The sequence below is a fragment of the Poecile atricapillus genome, chromosome Z (genome assembly GCF_030490865.1).
Source record: "Poecile atricapillus isolate bPoeAtr1 chromosome Z, bPoeAtr1.hap1, whole genome shotgun sequence".
Classification (NCBI taxonomy): Eukaryota; Metazoa; Chordata; class Aves; order Passeriformes; family Paridae; genus Poecile; species Poecile atricapillus.
In genome coordinates this window covers 49,725,111-49,745,649 of record NC_081289.1, presented here as the reverse complement: position 1 = coordinate 49,745,649, position 20,539 = coordinate 49,725,111, and the positions used below count along the sequence as shown (strand labels likewise).

General features: G+C 39.3%; 1 protein-coding gene across 1 annotated transcript in view; it reads right to left on the bottom strand.

The window, feature by feature from the left end:
- Positions 1 to 20,539, bottom strand: part of LOC131573517 (zinc finger protein 277-like) — a 45,333-nt gene that overhangs the window by 10,038 nt on the left and 14,756 nt on the right. The window contains exons 2-7 of the mRNA XM_058827534.1: positions 16,474 to 16,672; positions 13,256 to 13,344; positions 11,390 to 11,472; positions 3,663 to 3,754; positions 2,211 to 2,321; positions 232 to 364 (exon numbers count right to left, since the gene is read on the bottom strand). Of these exons, the coding sequence (XP_058683517.1) occupies positions 232 to 364; positions 2,211 to 2,321; positions 3,663 to 3,754; positions 11,390 to 11,472; positions 13,256 to 13,344; positions 16,474 to 16,672 (707 nt within the window). The remainder of the gene's footprint in view (positions 1 to 231; positions 365 to 2,210; positions 2,322 to 3,662; positions 3,755 to 11,389; positions 11,473 to 13,255; positions 13,345 to 16,473; positions 16,673 to 20,539) is intronic.

Genomic DNA, 20,539 nt, shown 5'->3' with positions numbered 1-20,539 from the left:
TTCAAGCCACATTCTTGCGTCTCTCAAAATCAAAACTCAACAAAAAATGTTTCCTAGTGCTTAGTTTGACAATTATCCAGAATATCATACCATAAATGAGCTTACTTCTTAAGAATCCTTCACTTGATTTTTGACCTTTTTACTAATTGCTAATTTGGATTTATTCACTTTTAACTAGATAATGTCTGCATCTCTTTAGTCAATTTGCTAATTATTCATAGAACTACTTACCAAGTAATTAATGATATAAAATTTGTCATATTCTTTATTTTTGGCATTGATTCTGCGATGCTGCTTCTTTCTCATGTGGTCTTTAAGTGTGTTTTTGTCTCTGAAGACTTTTTCACAGTATAAACACTGCAAGCTAAGATAAAAAGGTAAACAGGTCAACATGTTAAAATGAAAATAGTACAAAACAATAAACTTAAATAAGCTGGAGTTACATATAGTAAGATTAACCTAAGCATGTCAGAGCAAACTAAAAGAAACAGAAAGCTTATTTGAAAAAAAAAATTACAAGATAGTCTTAGACCACAGTAGAGTAACTACTACTACTACCACTACTACTACTACTACTAAACTAGAAGTAAGAATGACAGAAAATGAAAAATACAGGTAACAAAGAAGTTTACTGTTTGCCCCATATGCAAAGTGGGAGAAAAGTCTGATTACCCAAAGCCGGTACAGAAAAGCTGCTGATTGCTCACTGTGTGAGCTCTGTAACTCAGCATGGACTCACTGACATCCAATCCATCTGTAATTGTTTCTTCGTAATTCAGAGTGAAAAAAAACAAACTGAACATACTACTTATCTTTTGAAACAATTTAAATTAGCTAAATAGAAAGTTTTTATAGGTCTACCTCAACAGGGAGGGTAAATGAAAGTTTGCCAGGGTGGTCAGTGGGTTTTGAAATCCTAAGAAGTAAAATTCAGTAAATAAATTCACATCTGCCCCTCAAAGTATATATAATTCATAGATAAACATATATACACATATCCACATACACATATATACATAGATGTGAAAGTATTATTTAGGTGTATATACACATTACTTGAGAAGGTGAAAACATTCATTAACAAATGAGAATTTTATCACAGTATGTATTCCAGACCAATTCAAACAAAACAGAAATATATGCAGTGCCTTAGATCACCATCATAAAACTCTTTTGGTTCGATATTCCCCTCAGATGTTTTGTGTGCAGCAGGAATTCAGGATTCTCAGTATCATTTTGCCTTTCAAGACATTTAAGAAGTTTTGAATTCTCCCTGTGCTTGCAGACTTCAAATCAAGATTGCCTTGCTGGTGAATCACAGGCCTGATGCAAGAATACAACTATGAATTCTAATATCTGCTTTACTCCACCTGCTAACAGCAAAGTGCTTGCTCTACTTGAGAAAAGCATTCCCATGAAGAGTATGGAAGGCTTTCTGTCAGCATACATAATGCAGTCTTATTTGCCTGAAACAAGATTTTTCTCCTCCACTAATTTATTCTCAGTTATATTCTACTAGCATAGCTAATAAGTCTACTCTTAGCCATAGGGGGAGTGGCCTTTCACTACTCTGGACACAATTTCAGCATGTGCATTAACTACAGAGAGGATCAGCTTTGAGAAAACTGCCTCTAATTGAAAGCCTCAGGTCCTACTGATAAACAGTAGAGCTGCAAATTCTCAGTGAGCATGGTAATTCAGTGCATTAAGCAGCACCAATGATAAGAGAAAAGGCATCCTTAATATGTCTTCATTTCTTGAAAAAGTTAATATGTATCTATCCCCTTCTACTCTGGGTTTGCTCTGTAAGCACTACAAAAGGGAGAGACCAAACATCCCACAGTAACGGTATATAGAGGCAAATGAAGACTGGAACAAGGACTCTGTATTCAGTGATTAAAGAGATGTTTAGCAAAAAGTTTGTCATGATGAGAAAGACCATTAATGCTAATAGTTATGAGAAAAAGGCATGTGCTATTATTGATGTCAAGCTGTGCAACAGGTAACTGAAACACAGCACTTGACTTCATGCTATGAACTGTTACCAATCAGTAAATCAACAAAAAGACTTCTAAGATGACTCACAATAAACTTACATGCTCTCTTTGCTTCTTCTTAACTAGTCACAATTGTGGAATTAATTTTTACCTGCTATTTCCAAGTTAAAAGAAATACAAACCAAGTTGATTGAAAACAAACAAACTACTTACTTGTCAAGCTTTCCCTGTAACACAGCCAAAAACTCATAGCAGTTCACAATGTTATCTGGCAGCCCAATGTTAAAGGCATGCTCTCTTGCCATATGATTGAGAAGAACAGATCTACAAAAGACATTCAAATAGAATGTTACATACTTTTGGATATATAACAATTATTCAATTAGTGATTTAAAATATATCAATGGCTCTAAAACTGCATAAACACCTATGTTAAATAAACAGTAATAGTCTTGCTGCCACTGCTAGGAAAAAATAATGCAATTTTATTGAAACAGGAAGTTTTTAATTTTCAGCTTTGCTGAATGTTCAGTAACTTTTCAACTGCTCCATCTACATCCATGAAATATAATCCTTTAAATGAAAATTACAGTATAGTTTATTTTGACCCTCGCTGTTAGCAAAGCTCATTCATTACCCTGTATAAGCATTTCAAACAACCCTCTTGAGACACACTCTAAAAAGCCATTTGTCAGACTTCTATATGCTGGTTAGCAGAGCAGAAATTCTTGGATGCACTGTGCTTTTACATAAATATTGCTTCACACAGCACTAGCAACATGAATGGCACTCAAAAGTGTACACAAATAAACATAAAGGATGTTCAAATAAGATATTCTTCTAACAGAGATATACTGGTTAATTCCTTAGGTGGCCAACCTCTCTATATGCCTCAGCTTCTGCCTTTGAGGCCTAAAGACCAAATGTTGACACTTGCTTTTACCATTGTCCAGGCATGATTTTCAAACATGCACTATGCCTGTCACACTCAAGAGGAAGCAGAGGATGAAGTTCCTCTACTGTCACCAGACAGTAGAAAGGGACACTCACAGAACATTGGGATGACCTGCAGGAATATAACCCCAGGTGCTTCTACCCTTCCAGATTACCAGAACTACCCATGCAAACAGACTTAGCCTCTCCAACTGAAACTGATTTACTCTGAATAAGCAAAGTTTCTTTGGAACATGCATTTCAATGCAATTCTTGCACTTGACTGATGCTGTAAAGCCCTCTGTTCTCACTCTAATTTTCCCCTCCTCTTTTTCATTTGATACTCAAATTCACACTAGTTAGGTGAGCTTTAAATAAGAAAATGTACAACTGGATAAAAAATTTTTTTAACCATCACATTGGCTTACACAGCTGTCTTGGTCATGAAAACATCTGCCAAAAAAGAGTTTCTCTTTAAAGTGGTTCATTCCCAACTCCAGTGTACTGTGTAGTAGAAATAATTGCACTGGAATAACTAAAAAGGTTTGAGTAGTAGGACAGCATCTATTTAAAATGCCATTTTAGTTGAAAGAAATACTTAAACTATACTTTGAAGTTAATTATGAGTCCTACCATTATGCATTAATTGGTTCAATGACACTGAAAACATAAACAAAGATGCTGAGTAGTTATAAAAAAATAAAACAAAAGCAAACAGGGCAATAAACAAACCTGTTTCCTGTGAATTCTTGATCACAGAACATACACACACTATGAAAACTTGTGTCATATCTCTCTTGTTGTTGCTGTTCTAGAATTTCTCTCTATGAAAAGAAAGAGATACAGTTATTCAGACAAAACCATAAGCATAAAATCATGCCATCACATAAGCTTATTCTACATATTTATCCTTATTGGTAACAATGAACATATAAAATTCAAATGTGCTGCTGGCACAAGCCAGATGTTAGTATGCTTTGAGTGCGAGTTCTCACAAAACCTCCAAGTCTTTCCAAAGGCAGTATGTGTCCCAGCTAAGTTCCAGTAAAATTCTCTTAACTTTATATACATGGTGCATGGAAATAAATACAATCCCCAGTGAGATCATATGCAACTATTTAAATAATTCTGTATAAAATGTATAATTTAATGTTTCCACCTGTGACTCAGGTTGACCTCTGGTACCAATGAGGAGGTTTATGGGCAACCACCTAGCGCCCAGTGGAATGGCAAACTCAGTCCTACATGGCAATCTAGAGGGCTTTTTCCTAATGCAGAACACAGCTCTGGCAGTTTCTGTAAGGAACTGTGGCACATACCAAGCCCAGGGAAAAGGAGAAGGTCATGGCCTTCACTCTGGCTCTGTTTAAGACAGGGCAACAGGCTGGGTCAGACACTTTACAGCACTTGGTGCACATTCCTAAGAACAACAAAATCAAACAGCAGGTGATTTGTCTCCATTGCTGTAACAGCAGCAGTGTAGTTATACTGTGCAGGTGCTATGCACTTCAGGTGGAAAGGCCATAATCATCTGGGACATGGGTGAATCAATGTCTGGATTAAATTTTGCATGTTTTCAGCCTAGTAGCATACCACTCTGTGCTTGTGTTTTAAGTACTGATAACTGGGAAAGGATTTAACTTCTGTGCAACATAAAGGTGCTTCTACCTGCTTTCTGACATTCAGGATCCTGACTGAATTTCTTAGGGGATTTTCTCAATCTCTTTATCTCTTTAGAACCTGCAGTGAAACTCTGTGTTTCCCACTTGTCTCTTTGGTAACTCTTTTATGTGGATTAATGCCCAAATTTGTCCACAGAGCCCACCTGAATTCAGCTTTGCTGAATTTATCTGTTAGATAAACTCCAGAGAAGGCATAAAAGAAAGGAAAAGAGAAAAGAAAGACATACCCCCTAAACCCCAAAAGAAATGAGAGGAAAGCTTGAACTATTGTGATGGAAGGCCCCAGTGTGTCCTGCAGAGTGGATGTATCACACCACATCCCACTGAGAGATGGCAGGAGGCTGACACCGGGCAAACAAATGTGCTGTGTACTTCTCTTCCACAGAATCGTCATGCTACACCCAGTGAGGGGCAGTGGGGTGGTAAGATGTCTGTCAAGAGTATGAGAGTGCTGCACCTGAGATGCACTTGGCATGGGGTCTGTGGGTGCTGGGGGACACTGGCACACTGTGTCACACCCCTTCCAGGGCCCATATTCAACCACACCACTTGGGAACTGTAGTTAAGTGTCTGTTACCCTGAAAATACAAATGCTGGGGGTCTTCTGGGTTTTTTTCGTACTACAAGGTGTGCATTTTATGTTGGAGTCATGCTCAGCAGCATGCACTCACATTTTAGGCTGTATCTACTCATGTCCTGCTGCGTTATGCAAAATGTCAGCTCACAGAAATGTAAATTCCTATTTTTCAGGACTGACTCTTGAAAGAGATGAATGGAGCACACCTTGTCAGAGCCCTTCAGCAGAGATGCAAGACTGCTCCATGTGGGCATTGAGTGTCCCATAGCACATCAGTAGAAACTGGGGCTTTCTCTGATACGTGGAGCTGCCCCTCTCTCCACTCAGCAGCATGTTTGACTCTGTTTGGCTAACCCTAGATTTGAAACCATCATAAACACAGTGTATACACTTGGTAAAAAACACTGGAAACAATCTAAATGGAAATCAAAAGCAATCATGTACAATTCAAACACAAGGATAGAAACACCCCCATCCTCATTAATGGTATTCCAATGTAGCTTCCTGATTTTAATTCACTAGCAGGGCAAAAGGTTTTCTGCAGTATTTGTCTGCCTAACTCCAGACTGCTTACGGAAGCCCTTGCTGGCAGCTGCTCTAAGTTATGTCTGAGGAGGAAGGAGAAGCATACTGTATGCTCCATACAGATGATGTTGCTGCTACTCTACTCTCACCCTTCCCATTTCCCCCTAGACCAGCACACTTGGCAGCTGGGAAGCTTTGATTAACCCAGCATTGTTGCTTTACCAATTTACTCTACAGAGTTTAAAAAATATTTTCCAAGGCAGACCCTCCTTTTTATGAAATATTGGCATCTTTCATTGCTACAGGGAACTTTCAAAACCAGAAAGCATATTGGATACCTGGACAGGTGAGGAATTAAAAGCACCCGTTCACATCAAATACAGGAAATGCAACAAGGCTGCTCTTCCCTACAGACATTTCCAGCCCTCTATTTCACTGCTGGGACTCCAAAGGAAGAACAGCAATTACAATAACTTACATAAAACAGAAATTTTTCTGAGCAGAGACATTCTAGTAATGTATGTCAAGCAGAAACTGAGGTTATGAGGCAGGAAATGAGCAGTTTGCTTAAATACTTGCATCAGCTTCCAACCTCCTGGAATGTTTGGGGATGTCAGCATTGATTCATTGTTGATACAAAGACAAAAATACCCAAAACACTAAAAAAAAGTATTTGTTTTCTTTTTTTCCCCCTTCTTTTTCTCCTGTAGCTCAGCCTTGATTCCAGCCTACTTCACAGAGATCGGGTTCAAAAGGAACATTGGAATGACTAACTGGGACAGGTATAAGGGTATTGCTCCTCTAACTGTCCGTCCCATTTGCTCTTAGGTTCTTCCCTTCTTCCCTAGTGCTCCTCTTCTTGAGTTGACTCAGCCACTGAAGTGATACAGGCTAAAAGCTACACCTGAAAAGGCTGTAATCAATGACAGGTCAAATGACAGCCTTTCAAGGGTGCTGTGACACTGATGTAGAAGACACTCTTATAGCTCATTCAAAAAGCTGAGTCAATTAAAACAAGGAGGATGAGTTTCATGGTATGATGAAAACTATGTAAAGATGTATGAAAAGAAAAAGACGGTTGAAATTACATTAGACACATACCACAGGCTGCCAAGCTGAAGCAGGATAAAGGTGACAAGCAAAAGAAGATGGAGACAGGCTAATGCAGTAAAATGAAATAGCAAAAACTCACCTTCTTCCCCCACCCTCAAATACATCAGAAACAAACAAAAAAAAGAGCATAGATCCAATGCAGCAAGAGACCAAACACAAGCAGAGAGGAATGTGTGGACCATGCAGGGCTTCAGTCTAATTATGTCACAACTGTTAAAGAAATGCATTTAAAACAAAAGAAAAAAAGAACCAGGATCGGAAAAGGATAAGAAATGGTTAAAGGTTGGACATTAATTGTACTTAGACCTGACATAATTTACCCAACAGTCATTATGGAATCAGATAAAACTATTTCTGACCATTTGTATGGCAAGTCTTCATAAAGTGAGAGGATGGGCAAGATTCCAGAGTGAAAAAAGCAATTAAATACCCAACGTAGGCAAAGAAGGGCCTACAGAATTCAGAAGTAGGTTTTAACATGCAGACATTACCAGCTACTCAGTAAACACTTCTGGTGTTGCATTACACTAAACTGGACTAACATCTCCATCTCTCCCAGTGTATATCTTCAACCTCCTGAATCTTGTCGCAGCTTAAGATTGTGACAAACTGGGCATCATACAAACAGCTCTTCCTGGGAAGCTACTACAGCTTGTAGTCTTGGTGAAAACTCCTCTTCAGGATCTTTACTTATTGGGGGAAAGAGAAGCCCCTTCTCCTAAAACTACCAGTCAGGTGAATAGCTTTATACATGACAGCAAGACAAGGTCAGCGCTGTTGTAGGAAGTGTGGTTTGGGGATGAAAAATAGGTTTGGGGATGTTACTTTTTTATTTAAAGAAAACACCCAAGTGACTTATATTGACACTGCCCCCCTCCATGTATCTCTAGTTTTGCTGCCAGGACTTCCTTTCCTGGTAGTGCTTGACAACTATGAATTCTTTGTCAAGGCTGTGTTTTTCCAAAGGACCGTATCTGTTTTGTATTTTACATCCCTTTCAGCTATTTCAGCAAGCTGTGCTCTCTAACCTACTTCAGGCTCATTCCTTGGCCTCTCTCAATACATCACAGTCACCATTATGTCTCTGCATGACATCCACCTTGGCTAGCTCCCTGCTGCAATACAGCCTGAAATATTCCTAAACTGGAGTTTCAAAACTGCAGAATGAAATGCTTCAGGCAGCACATTTTAAAGACAGCATTTGTCCTTGTTTGGGCTTGCTGTTGGAGACAGCAGTTAGGATTCAAAGGCTGCAGAAAAATCACCAAAAGTTGTATAGTTCTGGTCTTTATTCTACGCAACTCACATGAGCCCATTTGCCAGCTCACTCTTAATTGCTGGACTTGTCTGGAGGTAAAAGGCTTTACAAAGCAAAATATCTATTTAACTTGCAAGTCAACGCTCAGATTGCAGCAAAAGGAAATGAAAAAATAAACAGACTTTATTGCTGTAACTAAAGCAGTGACTCCATTAGCCCCAACTACAGCTGCAGCTTGATTTCACAAAATCCTTCTGTAAAAACTGAGGATACAATTCTGATATTCAAAACAGCAATAATTGCAAACTATTTCACACCATAATAAGAATGTGTATTTCTTTCTTTCCTAATTTAATGACTCTGTAAACAAAACCAGCACTTGCTTTGGACTAAATACTCCACTCATTCCAGAGTTTGAGGAAATGTCTACTTGCAGAGCAGATGAAATTGCTCACCTGCCAATGGACTCCTCATGCCCTTGGCACTGCAGTGGAGAAAAGGCTTAGTTGATACAGAACTGCATAGTACAAAACACCACAAAATCAGAAACAAATGACCCTTAAAAAACAAAAAAGTACAGTCCAATTTATAGCAGCCAGGAGATGTTATTTGTAGTAAGATGGTGCTATGAAAACACCAGCTGCATGCTCAGTCACAACCCTTTTTCCTCCCTCAAAGCCACAAACACGATATACACTTTGGACTCCGTGCCCACATGCAAAATTCAGGACGTCTTTCACAAACTCAAGAGAATTGTTGAAAACCGTAAAAGATACAGAGAAGTGCAGTAAGGATTCACTGTGAAGAAGCACCAAATAGCATTCCTCAACCTCAAATCACCTAATCACTGAGGTTGCAGAGGATCTCTTGAGAGCAACAAGTGCAACCCCTGCGCCCAAGCAAGGTCACCTCTACCTGGTTACCCAGGAGTGTGTTGCGTTTTGACTGTCAGCATGGAGAAAGAGTTTACAATCTCTCTGGGTAACTTACTCTAGTGTTTGACCACCCTCACAGTAAAAAAAAGTGAGTTTTTTATTTACAGGGGGAATTTCCAGATTTTTAATTCATGCCCATCGTCTCTTGTCCTGTTGGTGAGCACAACTGAGAAAAATCTGACTGCTTTTTTCATTCATCGAGTACTTACACACATCACTCAGTTCCCCTGTGAACCTTGTCTTCCAGACTTAACAGTCCAAGCTGTCTCAGCCTTTCCTTGTACGTAGGATGTCGCAGTCCCTTAAGCATCTTTGTGACCCTGCTCCAGAGTTGCTCAAGGAAGTCCATATCTTCCTTGTACTGGGGAGCCCTGAGCTGGACCCAGCACTCCAGATGTGGTCTCAGCAGTGCTGAGTAGAGGGGAAGGATCATCCCCCTTGACCTGACTGCAACACCCTTCCTAACACAGCCCTAACAACAGGATGTTGTTGTTCTTCTTTGCCATGAGTGTGCACTCAAGCACAGGACTAATGAAGGACATAATGAAAGACATAATGTAAGGCAATCAAGAGACAAAACATGAATGGTTTGGATAATACTAAGGACAAATTCTACACTATCTCTTCTAATACAAAAACCTGCCAGGTGTGACATGAACAAAGGACCAAATAGATGCTTCTCTCCCAATGTGTGGTTAGGCTGCGCAACCCACTCCTGCAGTGGGGATCCTGGAAGTTTTTGTGGGTTCAGAGTTGGAGGCTTATATTGTTGAACTCAGAAATTTTTGACCTGCCAATTGCAGGAGACCAAATGAGTATTTTGGGAAAGAATCACCACCAGATCAAAAGCCAGCATATACCAGAGACACTTAGCTGCTGCCAAGGGTAAGACACTGATCTAGACAAACCTTTTTTACTGATCCCAGATAGCTTTGGAAGGGAAGCATGCTAGGCATGAGTACATCAGCTGTTTTTTTCTGAGCCCATGCAAGTCCAATGGGCCTACAAAGGAATGCAGGTTTCAGCTCAGGCAACTCCAACTCCATGGGAAATCTCCAGTGGAAGAACTACCACATTTCTCCTTTGCAGGAGCTGGGATCCTATGGAAAGCTGTGTAAGACTTGTACATATTCCTCCAGTTCCGCGGATTCACTAGTCATGTACTTCAAGCTGAAGAATATTCCTGTTCCCAGCAAATGGAAATAGCACTCACAGAGTAGCTAAACCAACTGGATTTTGCCTGCCAATCCCAGTTTCCCTAGCACTAGAATTTGGATTTTGTAAGGTTCTCCTTCATTCTGAATGCATACCACTTAACGTATCTTTATTTGCATGCTGTCTATGTACAAACTTGTAATATAAACATACCAGAAGAAACAGCATAACAAAGGGTTAAGAGGCTTGTGTTGACAATTCTCAGGACACAGTTGCCAACACTAAACTGAGGAATGTATTTATGTAAAGACCATAAGGCCTGCACTCCAACATCTTGGAGTACAGGTATGGGGTATTCTGCACCTCCAGCAGAACACCCTGCATCCTAACATGAGGAGACTGTCAACAAGGCTGCTAGGTACCAAGTGAGATTAATTTCTAAATTAGCCCAACAGCAAAACCAGACTCCATATTTGTATTTCTAACAAGAAAACAGAAAAAAACCCACTGACCAACAATCTAGACTATGACTCCTGGAAGCTGGTCAGCACAAGTTGAACTTGAAGGACCATCCATTCAGAACTGACAATGCCTAAAAGTTCAGCAAGGTCTGTCCAAAATATTAGGCTGACATCAAGCAAGAAGAACCAGAACCGTTCACATGGACTCAAGAGCTGGCAATTCTTGTCCTTTCCATCTCACAGAAACAATACTGGCCAGGTTCACAAACCATGGTGCTTGTGACTATGAGACTGTGAATTAATGAAATCTGGGAAAGGGAGTGTGAATGCACAAAAACAACTTGCTCAAAGATTTTGTAGGTAAGTATCACATTCTCTGGTCACAGTATCACACACCAAGTTCTATTCTGCTGATTTCCCTAGATGTATATTTTTTCATGAAAGATAGTGTGTCAATGCATTGTAGATCCTTGCAAGAAAAATGTTCAGCACACTCAACCATTTTCATTGTTCTGGGTGTATTCTCCACTTGTGTGGAACACTGACATACAACCTGTAAATTTATCCCAAGGAAAAAGTCTATGAACATGGGATTGTGTATGTTCGTGCAGCAGCTAGGGAAATGAGCTTCAAAAAAAAATTCAGAATTTTGCCATCTAGCAAAAAAACCTTTCACTTTAAAATGCCTAAGTTACAATATAATATTCTATTGGAGCATTTACCTTAAAAAATGAAACAACAGTAATTTCTTACCAGTCTCTTTTGCTGAAGCTGTTCTCTGAGTAACCTGTCTTCTGGTAAAACATCACATAAAAGAAAATAATTGTCCTGTTCCTCTGTTAAGAGATTACGAAGTGTGAGTAAGGAATGGGAAGTTGCAGCTGCTTTGAATATTACTGGCAGATAATTTCCTGAGACTTTGGAATACATTAACAATGTGATTTTTAGCCTATAAAAGTCAGTTACTTTAATTTCATAATTTAATGAAACATGTTTAAATATTTGTGCATATTTATATTGGAGTATGAAGGCAAAAGTCTTGCATAGCTTTCCTCCACTACCAGCTTTATTCATTTTTCTGATGGTTCTTCTGGACACATAAAACAATTAGCATTTATATTGGTTACAGATTAAAGTCAGCATGAAAGAAACATGAAATCGACTTTAATTTTATCTTATTAGTTACTTCCTTAAGTAATTATCAGTTTTTGGTAGCTATCATAATTTGGTTTATCCTCCCCTAGCTCTGATCTATAACATTACCTTTTACCATCAAACATTTTTCTACCTGTGGATATACACAACTGTTCAGTACCATACATTGAGACTTGCCTAATTTACATTTCTACTTATATTTTTTAAACATATTTTATCTTTAGTAACCTTTTTACTATTTATGGTCATATCCAATCAAAGAAGGCAACAAATTTTATTCAAAGGTATTAAAATTACTCAGCATGTAAGAAAATACAAAAGATAATGGGTCGAGATAAGACCGATTTTCCAGAGGGGGAGGGACAGGGTGAGGAGGATGGAGGGAGACAGATAGAGAGAGAGAGAAAGAGAGAGAGAAGGCTCATTGAGTAGCAATTCTGCTATTCAGGTGCTTGATTTGCAGTCTTCAAACTGAGTAGTAAGTGTTTGTAAGAGAAACAGAATTATGATTTTTGAAGTAATTTTCATGTTTCCCAGGGCTACTTTTCTTAAAATGATTTTGAATAATTAAAAAATTTACTTTCATCCATTTTGTGCTCAGTTTTCACTTTCTAACCATCTCTGATACCAGCTGTATGTATTGTTTCCTCTCTTTTAACATCTCCATTGAGAATTAAAGATACAGAAAAACCCTCAAATTCTTATTAATTTTAGGCAAACTGTGTTTTTCTGATAAAAAATGAAAGCCAAAGTAATGTGTCAGCTACTTCTGAGAAAAACGCTTCCATCACACAATCAACAGTGTCCCTATGATGCAATGTGCCACCATACCAATGCAGCACGACAGTGAAATATGGTTTCACACTTGTGTTAGAACCCAGAAACCTGCAGAGTTGTGTGGCACATGAAGATGTATGTATGTATATCTGTGAAGATCTATGTGTATCTGTGAAGACCTCTGTGTATCTGTGCAGATAACATCTCCTGACACTCTTGGGGAAGGGAGCACTGTGGCAGGGGAAAGGAAGGGGGATTGTGGCCCTGATGTCCAAGAAGAACTAGCAGCATCAGGGCAGGTGGTGGGCAGGGTGAAGTCAGAAAAGACAGCTCACTGGGAATGTTTCTCATAATTTTGGAAGGACCATCACTAATTTTTTATGCAGTGGGTACCAACGTCTCCCAAGCCAGGATGTGAGCAGCTCTGCTTCCAGGCCTTGATTTGCAACAGGCCCCAGTTCACAGCGCATTTTGAGCAGACATTGAGCTCATTCTCACTCAGAACAGTGCTGAAGCACGTGTTGTAATCCTTGGAAGAGGTAAGTTTAAGTATGTGCTTAAGAGTTAAACATGACTTCTGTGGTTTTCTGACCTAGTGTCAGACACACCTGACTGATCAAAGCAGCAGTATATGCCAGAAATTATCACATGATCTGTCACCAGGGAATAAGCAAGCAGCATACTTACCTAATGGAGCTTTTGAATTTGTTCTTATCACACTACAAAAGTCTGTGATAGGCTGTTCTGCAAATCTCCTCTTCCAGTACAAGATGTAGCTTTAAAAATAAGGGGGAGACGATCAGTGAAAATGGAAACACCAAAAAACTTTTAATAAAAAATGGATTAGCTCTTGCTTTTTTTCATCCTCTAAATTCTGAAGCGTTTTTGTGGGTTTTTTTAACTCCTATGTCCCTTTTCTCTTCCTTCATATTAGTTTTCAATTTTATGAAATTAATTCAGTTTCACTTAAACCGTGTTTAACCACGCTGTCAAAGTGAAGAACTCAATAAGCAGATTTGCACCAAGCTTTGCATAAACACTGTGACCTATTGACATCTTCAGACAGAAGTGCCACTCAGATGCATCTTTACTGGAAAGATATATTACAGAGAATTCTCAAATTCCCAAAATATTGTGCTCTGTGTTCTGCAAGATGCACTCAGGAAGCTGAAACTCAGTAAAAACACCAACTTGACAAAAGTGAGGTTTTGGCAGGTCTCCTGTGGAGTTACAGTGAAAGCCGTAACTTGGCAGACAACTTGGAAAGACAGAAAAATGAAGTCCCTGAACACCTGGGGGTAAGACAGCAGACAGAATAAGAAAAGACTTAAACACATCTTGAAAGTTTAACCCATTAACAACAGTTGTTTAAAAACATTCTGTACTATCTTTGTTGGTATTACAGCTGTGTCAACAGAACACGACCGAGATTAGATTTCCACTGAACTAGGAAGCTACTGTCTAACCAAGAAGAAATCATCACTTCCTTTATATGATGAAGGGAACCAAGCAACTCTTGTGCTAATTATTCAGAATTTTACTATAAAAAATAATCTGAAAATGCTTAAGTGCTTGCTTAAATTTATACTCATGTATGATATAAATCTTGTTTTGAGTTGGTAAAGTAAAGGCTATTCAATGATTGCATCTTATTATGAGCCACCAAACTGGAAAAGAATAATTAAAAAATCAGATATCATTATTATGAGACCATTTTTAAATAGCTGCAGCTTTTAATACTTGCGCAAGCTCTAAGTTTACTTTGCACAGCTATCACATCCCATAGTGGTTCACACTACCTCTACCATTCTCACCTAATATATTAGAGGACTTCAGCTGCAGCACAAGGAATCAGCATATCTTTCTTTCTGCTAACTCTGATATGGAGAGGACAACCTCTGGTGCAGCAGACAGCTGAGCACAGTGAAGCCACCATGCGTGGCTGAGGCTCATTCAGCAGCACCATCAGATGTCAGTAAGAAAAAGGTGAGTCTTTAGGTCCCCTCCTGCCTACTCCTCTGTTTGCAATGCACATTGAAAGAGCTGCTAAACAGAACGGCAGTACTTCCAGACTAAGTCATCCTTGAGCACATTTAGGACATAAATGTGCAAATGGACAGATTTCAAGAGCTCATTTAATAAATGTCTGTCCCTTGCACTGAGACAAATGAACACTGGTACAAACCCGTAACTGCCCACAACTGTCTGTGTCATGGAAATTACAGCTAAGGGATTTCATATCATAAGACTTAACCCAAATAATCAATGACCAGATAAAACCAATGCCTTGTGATATTTCCAGGGAGACAGAACGAGTGATCATGTTGTGTCATGAAGCAGAAGCTTATTCCTTTTATCTCTTCCCTCTGCCCTTATGCCAACTTATCTTTACCCTTCAAAGTTAAAAAGAAAAAATTTTCCATTAGCATTGATCTTTTCTGGATTATCCACCTCTTGCAGTTCTGTCAAGAAATGTATTCCTAAGGCTGGCTGTAACTCATTGCTAAGTATAGAAAGAATACTATCTTTGCAGAGTTGATCTTTGTATTTTCCACACCTCAGTTCAACACTTCAGAATATACTCTCTTTTTTGTGCATCGTATTAGACTATTTTACAGCAAGTCAGAGAAAGCACACTTCAGAGCAACAATTCCATCATTTCATGTCCTGAGGCCACTTTCTATAAGATTTGGCTACCTTCCAATTGCATTAGCAGCAAAAAGAATCTAAATGGGCACTTTTGGAAGGGATGATTTTAAAATACATTTCTATTAATGCAAAATAATTCCCCCAAGCATGCTTAGACCGGCGGTCCATGACTGAGCAGCTCTGATTCCTTTACTTACCCAAAAAAACCGAGTACTATCTCCAAAGAACAGTACATTCTCCCTGTCTGCCTTCAGCAGACAAGCAAACAAGAACTACCATCAGTTTTCAATTTTAAGAAATGTTAAGCTCATACATTTGATTAAAGATTTATATGGCTTACATTTTTCTTCATAAATTATATTGTATTATTTCTTTTTTTTTTTTTTTGAGTCTTGATACACACAAGGTCTTGACTTTGAGTAACTAGTAACAGAAGACCTACTAGAAAACTCATTCTAGTTGAGAAATTAGCCATCTAACACTTAAATACTACAGCAGAACTATCCACAGACTGGAAGGTAGCCTTCCTCCTGGCCCATACATTACTGTGGAAAGCAAAATGCCAAGCAAGTACCTTGTCTCTGAAGTTATAAGCCAGCTGGGGCCATGCCAGCTGCTAGAGGAAGTTAAGAAAGAGAAAGCCAAATGTGACCCTGGTGAGATGACCAATGACACAGCTCTAGAAGGAGTCACAGTTGTATGTAGATGACAGTACTGTAAAGCACAGTTAAGGATGTTAAATGTGATTTTGATGGGGGTATACTGTCCTTAAAGTAGCACAAACAAATTTCATCCCAGAATGTGAGAGATCCTATTCTGAGCAGCTTCTATGTACAATACACAGCTTTAGAACATTCTACAGGGGTAGAAATAGTCTTGCCCTACACAAATAAAACCTCACATCAAGACAGCTGATTGTCTGGAATGGGCTTTGCTAAAAACCAGCTATCTAGTTTGCACACAACTTGCTGATTAGTGACAGGACCTGAGCACACCCTAGGATATATAAAAAAATGTCAAACACAGGGATTGTCATGTATTCTAAAACTGAGCTCCCTAGTCCCAGCAACATCTAAGCACTAGGGAGAGGGAAGGAAACAAGAAAACAACCTTACAGTCCAGCAGAAAATTGCTCATAAGAAAAGTTAACAGAAATCCTCCCACAATGTTTTTTAAAATAGATGATCTCTACTTTTCCAAAGCCTTCAATAACATCTGCACACATACACACTCATTTTAAATTATATAACCCTTACCTTCTAAAATCTGCAACCAGTTTCACATCTGCTATGACGAGCTTGTGTTCAATAATCATGTGCTTCAGGAGCTGGTTTTGTTCTGCTAAGACATAGCATTCTGTGCAGAAAATACAAGGCACATAGGGAGGACCTTCTACAGCATCAACACCACCTGGACTTTCTGGCAGAGACAGCGGCTCCAAAATACACTCAGTATCTAAAATAAATAAAAATAATAATAATAATAATTAGTTTTGACTAAGTAAATAAATGTACAGCTCTTGGAGTACTTTTAGGTAGTACATGTAAAACCTGTTTGAGTCTTGGTTTTGTTGCATGGATCACTTGAGGAGCAAGATGCTTGTAAGCAGGTTGACTACACTGATTCCAAGAAGGACAGTGGGAGGTTAGCACAGGACAGTTCTCAGGTGTCTGTCTCAAATGAAACTCCAGTCAGTCATACACAAGTGCTCCGCTTATTACTAAACAAATTTTATGATGGGAAATATACTTTTCTTCTCACTGTCTTACCTACCTGTTGATATGAATGAAGCTACTCTCTTTGTGGCTCCCTGAGTCACATTGCTCAGAGAATCAGAAAAGATTTAGATTGTATAGCACAAGCTGTTTGGCATGTTAATTTTCTTAATTATACTTTTATTTACTTCAGAATACTTCTATGATTTTCTGACTGTCTCTTGAAGATGTGCATTTGTCTTGCCTTTTTTTTCCCCCATTAACATCTAATTTACTGTTCTATGACAGGAGACTATCCTTGATAGAGATTACTGCCACACAGATGTTTATGGCCACTGGAACACTTTCTAACTGTATAGATGTTGAGGAAGGGGCAGCCATGCTCCATGTGGAAAGGTCAATGGCCCATGTTTGTACCACGCTGTACCAGTCAGACACAGGTTCCTCAAGTGACACCACACAGAGGTGAATCACTGCCACATGCTGTCCTGGGGTTATATGTGTGTGTTCCACATTTAAACAACACTGGTCTAAATTCGTAAGCTCTTCCATTGGCATAAATTAGTACAATTCATTAAGAAACACTGACCCAGAGAGCTCAACAGTTGGCCCCATTAACCTAACCAAATTCCAGCTGTCCAGAAGTAAATTGTGGTGTCCATTTTCCAAATTAGTCATACCTCAGTCTTGGGTTAGGGTTTATCTTGGAAGCAAATGCCAATTTCAACACGCATCTTCAATTTTAGCTACGTCAATTTTGGATAGCAAAGAGTAAACAGAAGAAAGCTCCCCATGTTCCTGCCCTCTTGAAGTTGAAAACTGAAAACATGGGTGTCCAGGACTCTTGCATTATCAAGTTAGCTTGTGCAGCAGGAGAATAAACTGTGTCTCTGGATTCCTGCACTGACATGAACACCTCTGTAGAGAAATGAAATTTCACAGAATGACAGAATGGATGAGACTGGAAGGGACCTCTGGAGGTCATCTGGCCAAGGAGGACTCTCACACAGGACCACCTAGGGCTGGTTGCCCAGGACCACATGCAAATGGCTTTGACTCCACAACCTCCCTGGGCAACCTATGCCAGTGCTCAGACACCCTCACAGTGCCATTTCCTGATATTCTGAGGGAACCTCCTGGGCATCAGTTTCCAAAGATATCTGAAGAATTCAGAAAAAGGCCTTCTCTCAAGTCTGTTATTTTGTCACACATGACTTTTAAAATACGCATGGTTAAAGGTACCTTAATTAATATTTACTAGATAGAAGAAGCAACTTTCACTCTCCAAAAACACAGATATATGTTATACATTGGCAAGTATACTAAATCTGACTGTGGTAATTTGCTCACATGGAAAATTTGAAAAATAATTAAAAAATTCACAATAATTTAGCTTTTTTTCCTAGGAGAATAAGTTAATGTATCAGTGCTCTACCCCACCTTCTACCAAGACTCTGAAATAACCAAGGAAGGGCTGTAGAATCCCATTCAGAGACAGACCTGGGAAGTCCCTGTAAGTTCTGTGACAAATCTGTGTTCAGGCAGAGGAACAGGCACGGAGAGGGGAGTGAGACCTTGTCCTCCACCACACACACACTGTCCAGCAGTGTCTGCCCTGCCAGCGTGGACATGCTGTGCTCCAAAGCAGCCACGGCACAGGCAAGGCTCCCTGATGGGGTGCCCCAGGGGACTGAGGGTAAGCTGGAGCTACTGGAAGGTAGGAGCCACTTCACAGGTGGTAAAGGGTATAAAACCATAGGAAACACAGCTTTATCAGCTCTGTGCTGCTCCTGGAACAACATAGATGCCCAGCACAACTGTTGAGCCTTCTACTTAGGACTTCTGAAAAATACAACTTCCTGGAAAGGCACTGACTTGACTAAAGACTGATGTCTAGGTTGCACTGAATTCAATTTATCCCACAAAACTAAGCACTGTGGAAAGATGGCAGGACACAGAGCAGGGTATTACCTGGAGCAATGCAGCTGCTGTGCACAATCTAACTTTTCTTCTCATAATTTTATCTGCACTTTAGCCCATTCCCTTCCCTCAGAAATTTCTTTGTTAAACTGGCATTACAGAAATTGTTCCGTTTTGTCCTGTTTTAAGAACAGCAGAGGCCACACTATGTGCTAGAGCAATCCTCGTGAAAGGGTCAAATCTCCCAAGCAAAATTGATGGTACCTACAAGAGTCCAGCTTTGTCCATTCTTACAGTCAGTTCTGTTGCCTGAAGAAGCATTAAACCATGTTTACTGAGAAAAGTAGAACTTAATTTCCTTTGCAATTGCTGATGCCAACTGAACTAAGAACATACTCTCTCAGCCAGTTCAACAGTACCCAGTAAGCAGCAACACTGCCTTTTGTTATGTTTTGGTATACATCTCTGGCAATGATCTATTTAAACCTTTAGAAATACAAATAAGTAAACGCCTGCCTCAAGAAATCAACTTTCAACAGGTAGGTGTGTACAGCAGGAGCTGGTATGAAACTTAGATAAGGAGCTGATACAGTTATTTTGTAAAGGTGCTTGTGAATAGCAACCTCTTGGGCTTGAAAAACAGAACCGCTAAGTCTTTAACTGTAGTCATGAGCTGCTGGAAGGAATAAACTGGGGTGAAGATTTTTTTTGCTTCCCAAACAGAGTAGCTAATACTAAAAGAGAATAACTTTAGGCTACCAGAGCAGTTTGGCAAATGCAGAAGCTTATGCAATTTCTTTCGAAGGCACTTAAAAGAAGAGGCAAAGGAAAAAGGAATCCATGTAAGTATCTTTTTACTCATCTGCTACAAAAAACACTGAACAAGAGAATAAATGCACAGAGCTGAACAAATGCACAGCCTTTAGCGGAGTACTTACTGAACTAATGTAGCACAAACCTCAAAACAGTACAAATAAATAAAAAAAGCATAATATTGAAATCCCTGCAAAAACAGCTAATTTTGTTTTTCTATTTGGAGCAGTGATTACAGGTACTGAATAAAAGCTGTTAACCATAGCACAGCTCAGGGCTAACAGGGAAATAAAAACTCTTAGATGCATTCTCAGACTCCAAGACTCCTACATGCAGAGACAATTTTAAATGAAGTAAAAGTAGCGAGCTTTTCTCTTAGAATCTACTGCAACAAGAATAACTTCAAAGGGACAGATTAACACCCCTCTAGTGCATGTGCCCTGCTTGACAAGGGTGAGAAGCAGTTACCTAGGAATAGTAAAAAAATAGGGCAAACAAACAGTAATCACACAAATAGAATAGTCTTCCAGAAGTCTGACTATGGAGAGTTTAAGTCGAAGTCTGTATGAGTCTCTCAGTTAAGCAGCTTCTATTTTTTTTCTCTCCATTGACTTATTCCTGCACTATTTCAAATCGCTGGTCTTTCAGCACCTACAAAAACTTGCATCAACTTTTCATGTTTTCATAATGGCCCTTTATTCCTTGATGTCCTGGTTCAACTCGAGGCTAGTTCTACTCTACCCTTCATGTACCATGGTATGAGGTAGCTTGAAAATGTCCAAGCGTGGAAGAAAATATGTTTCTAAATCAGCACAGGTTTTTCTTTTTCCATCTCTCCTCTATTCACTTTTTATTTCTGGTATTTCGCTTGCTT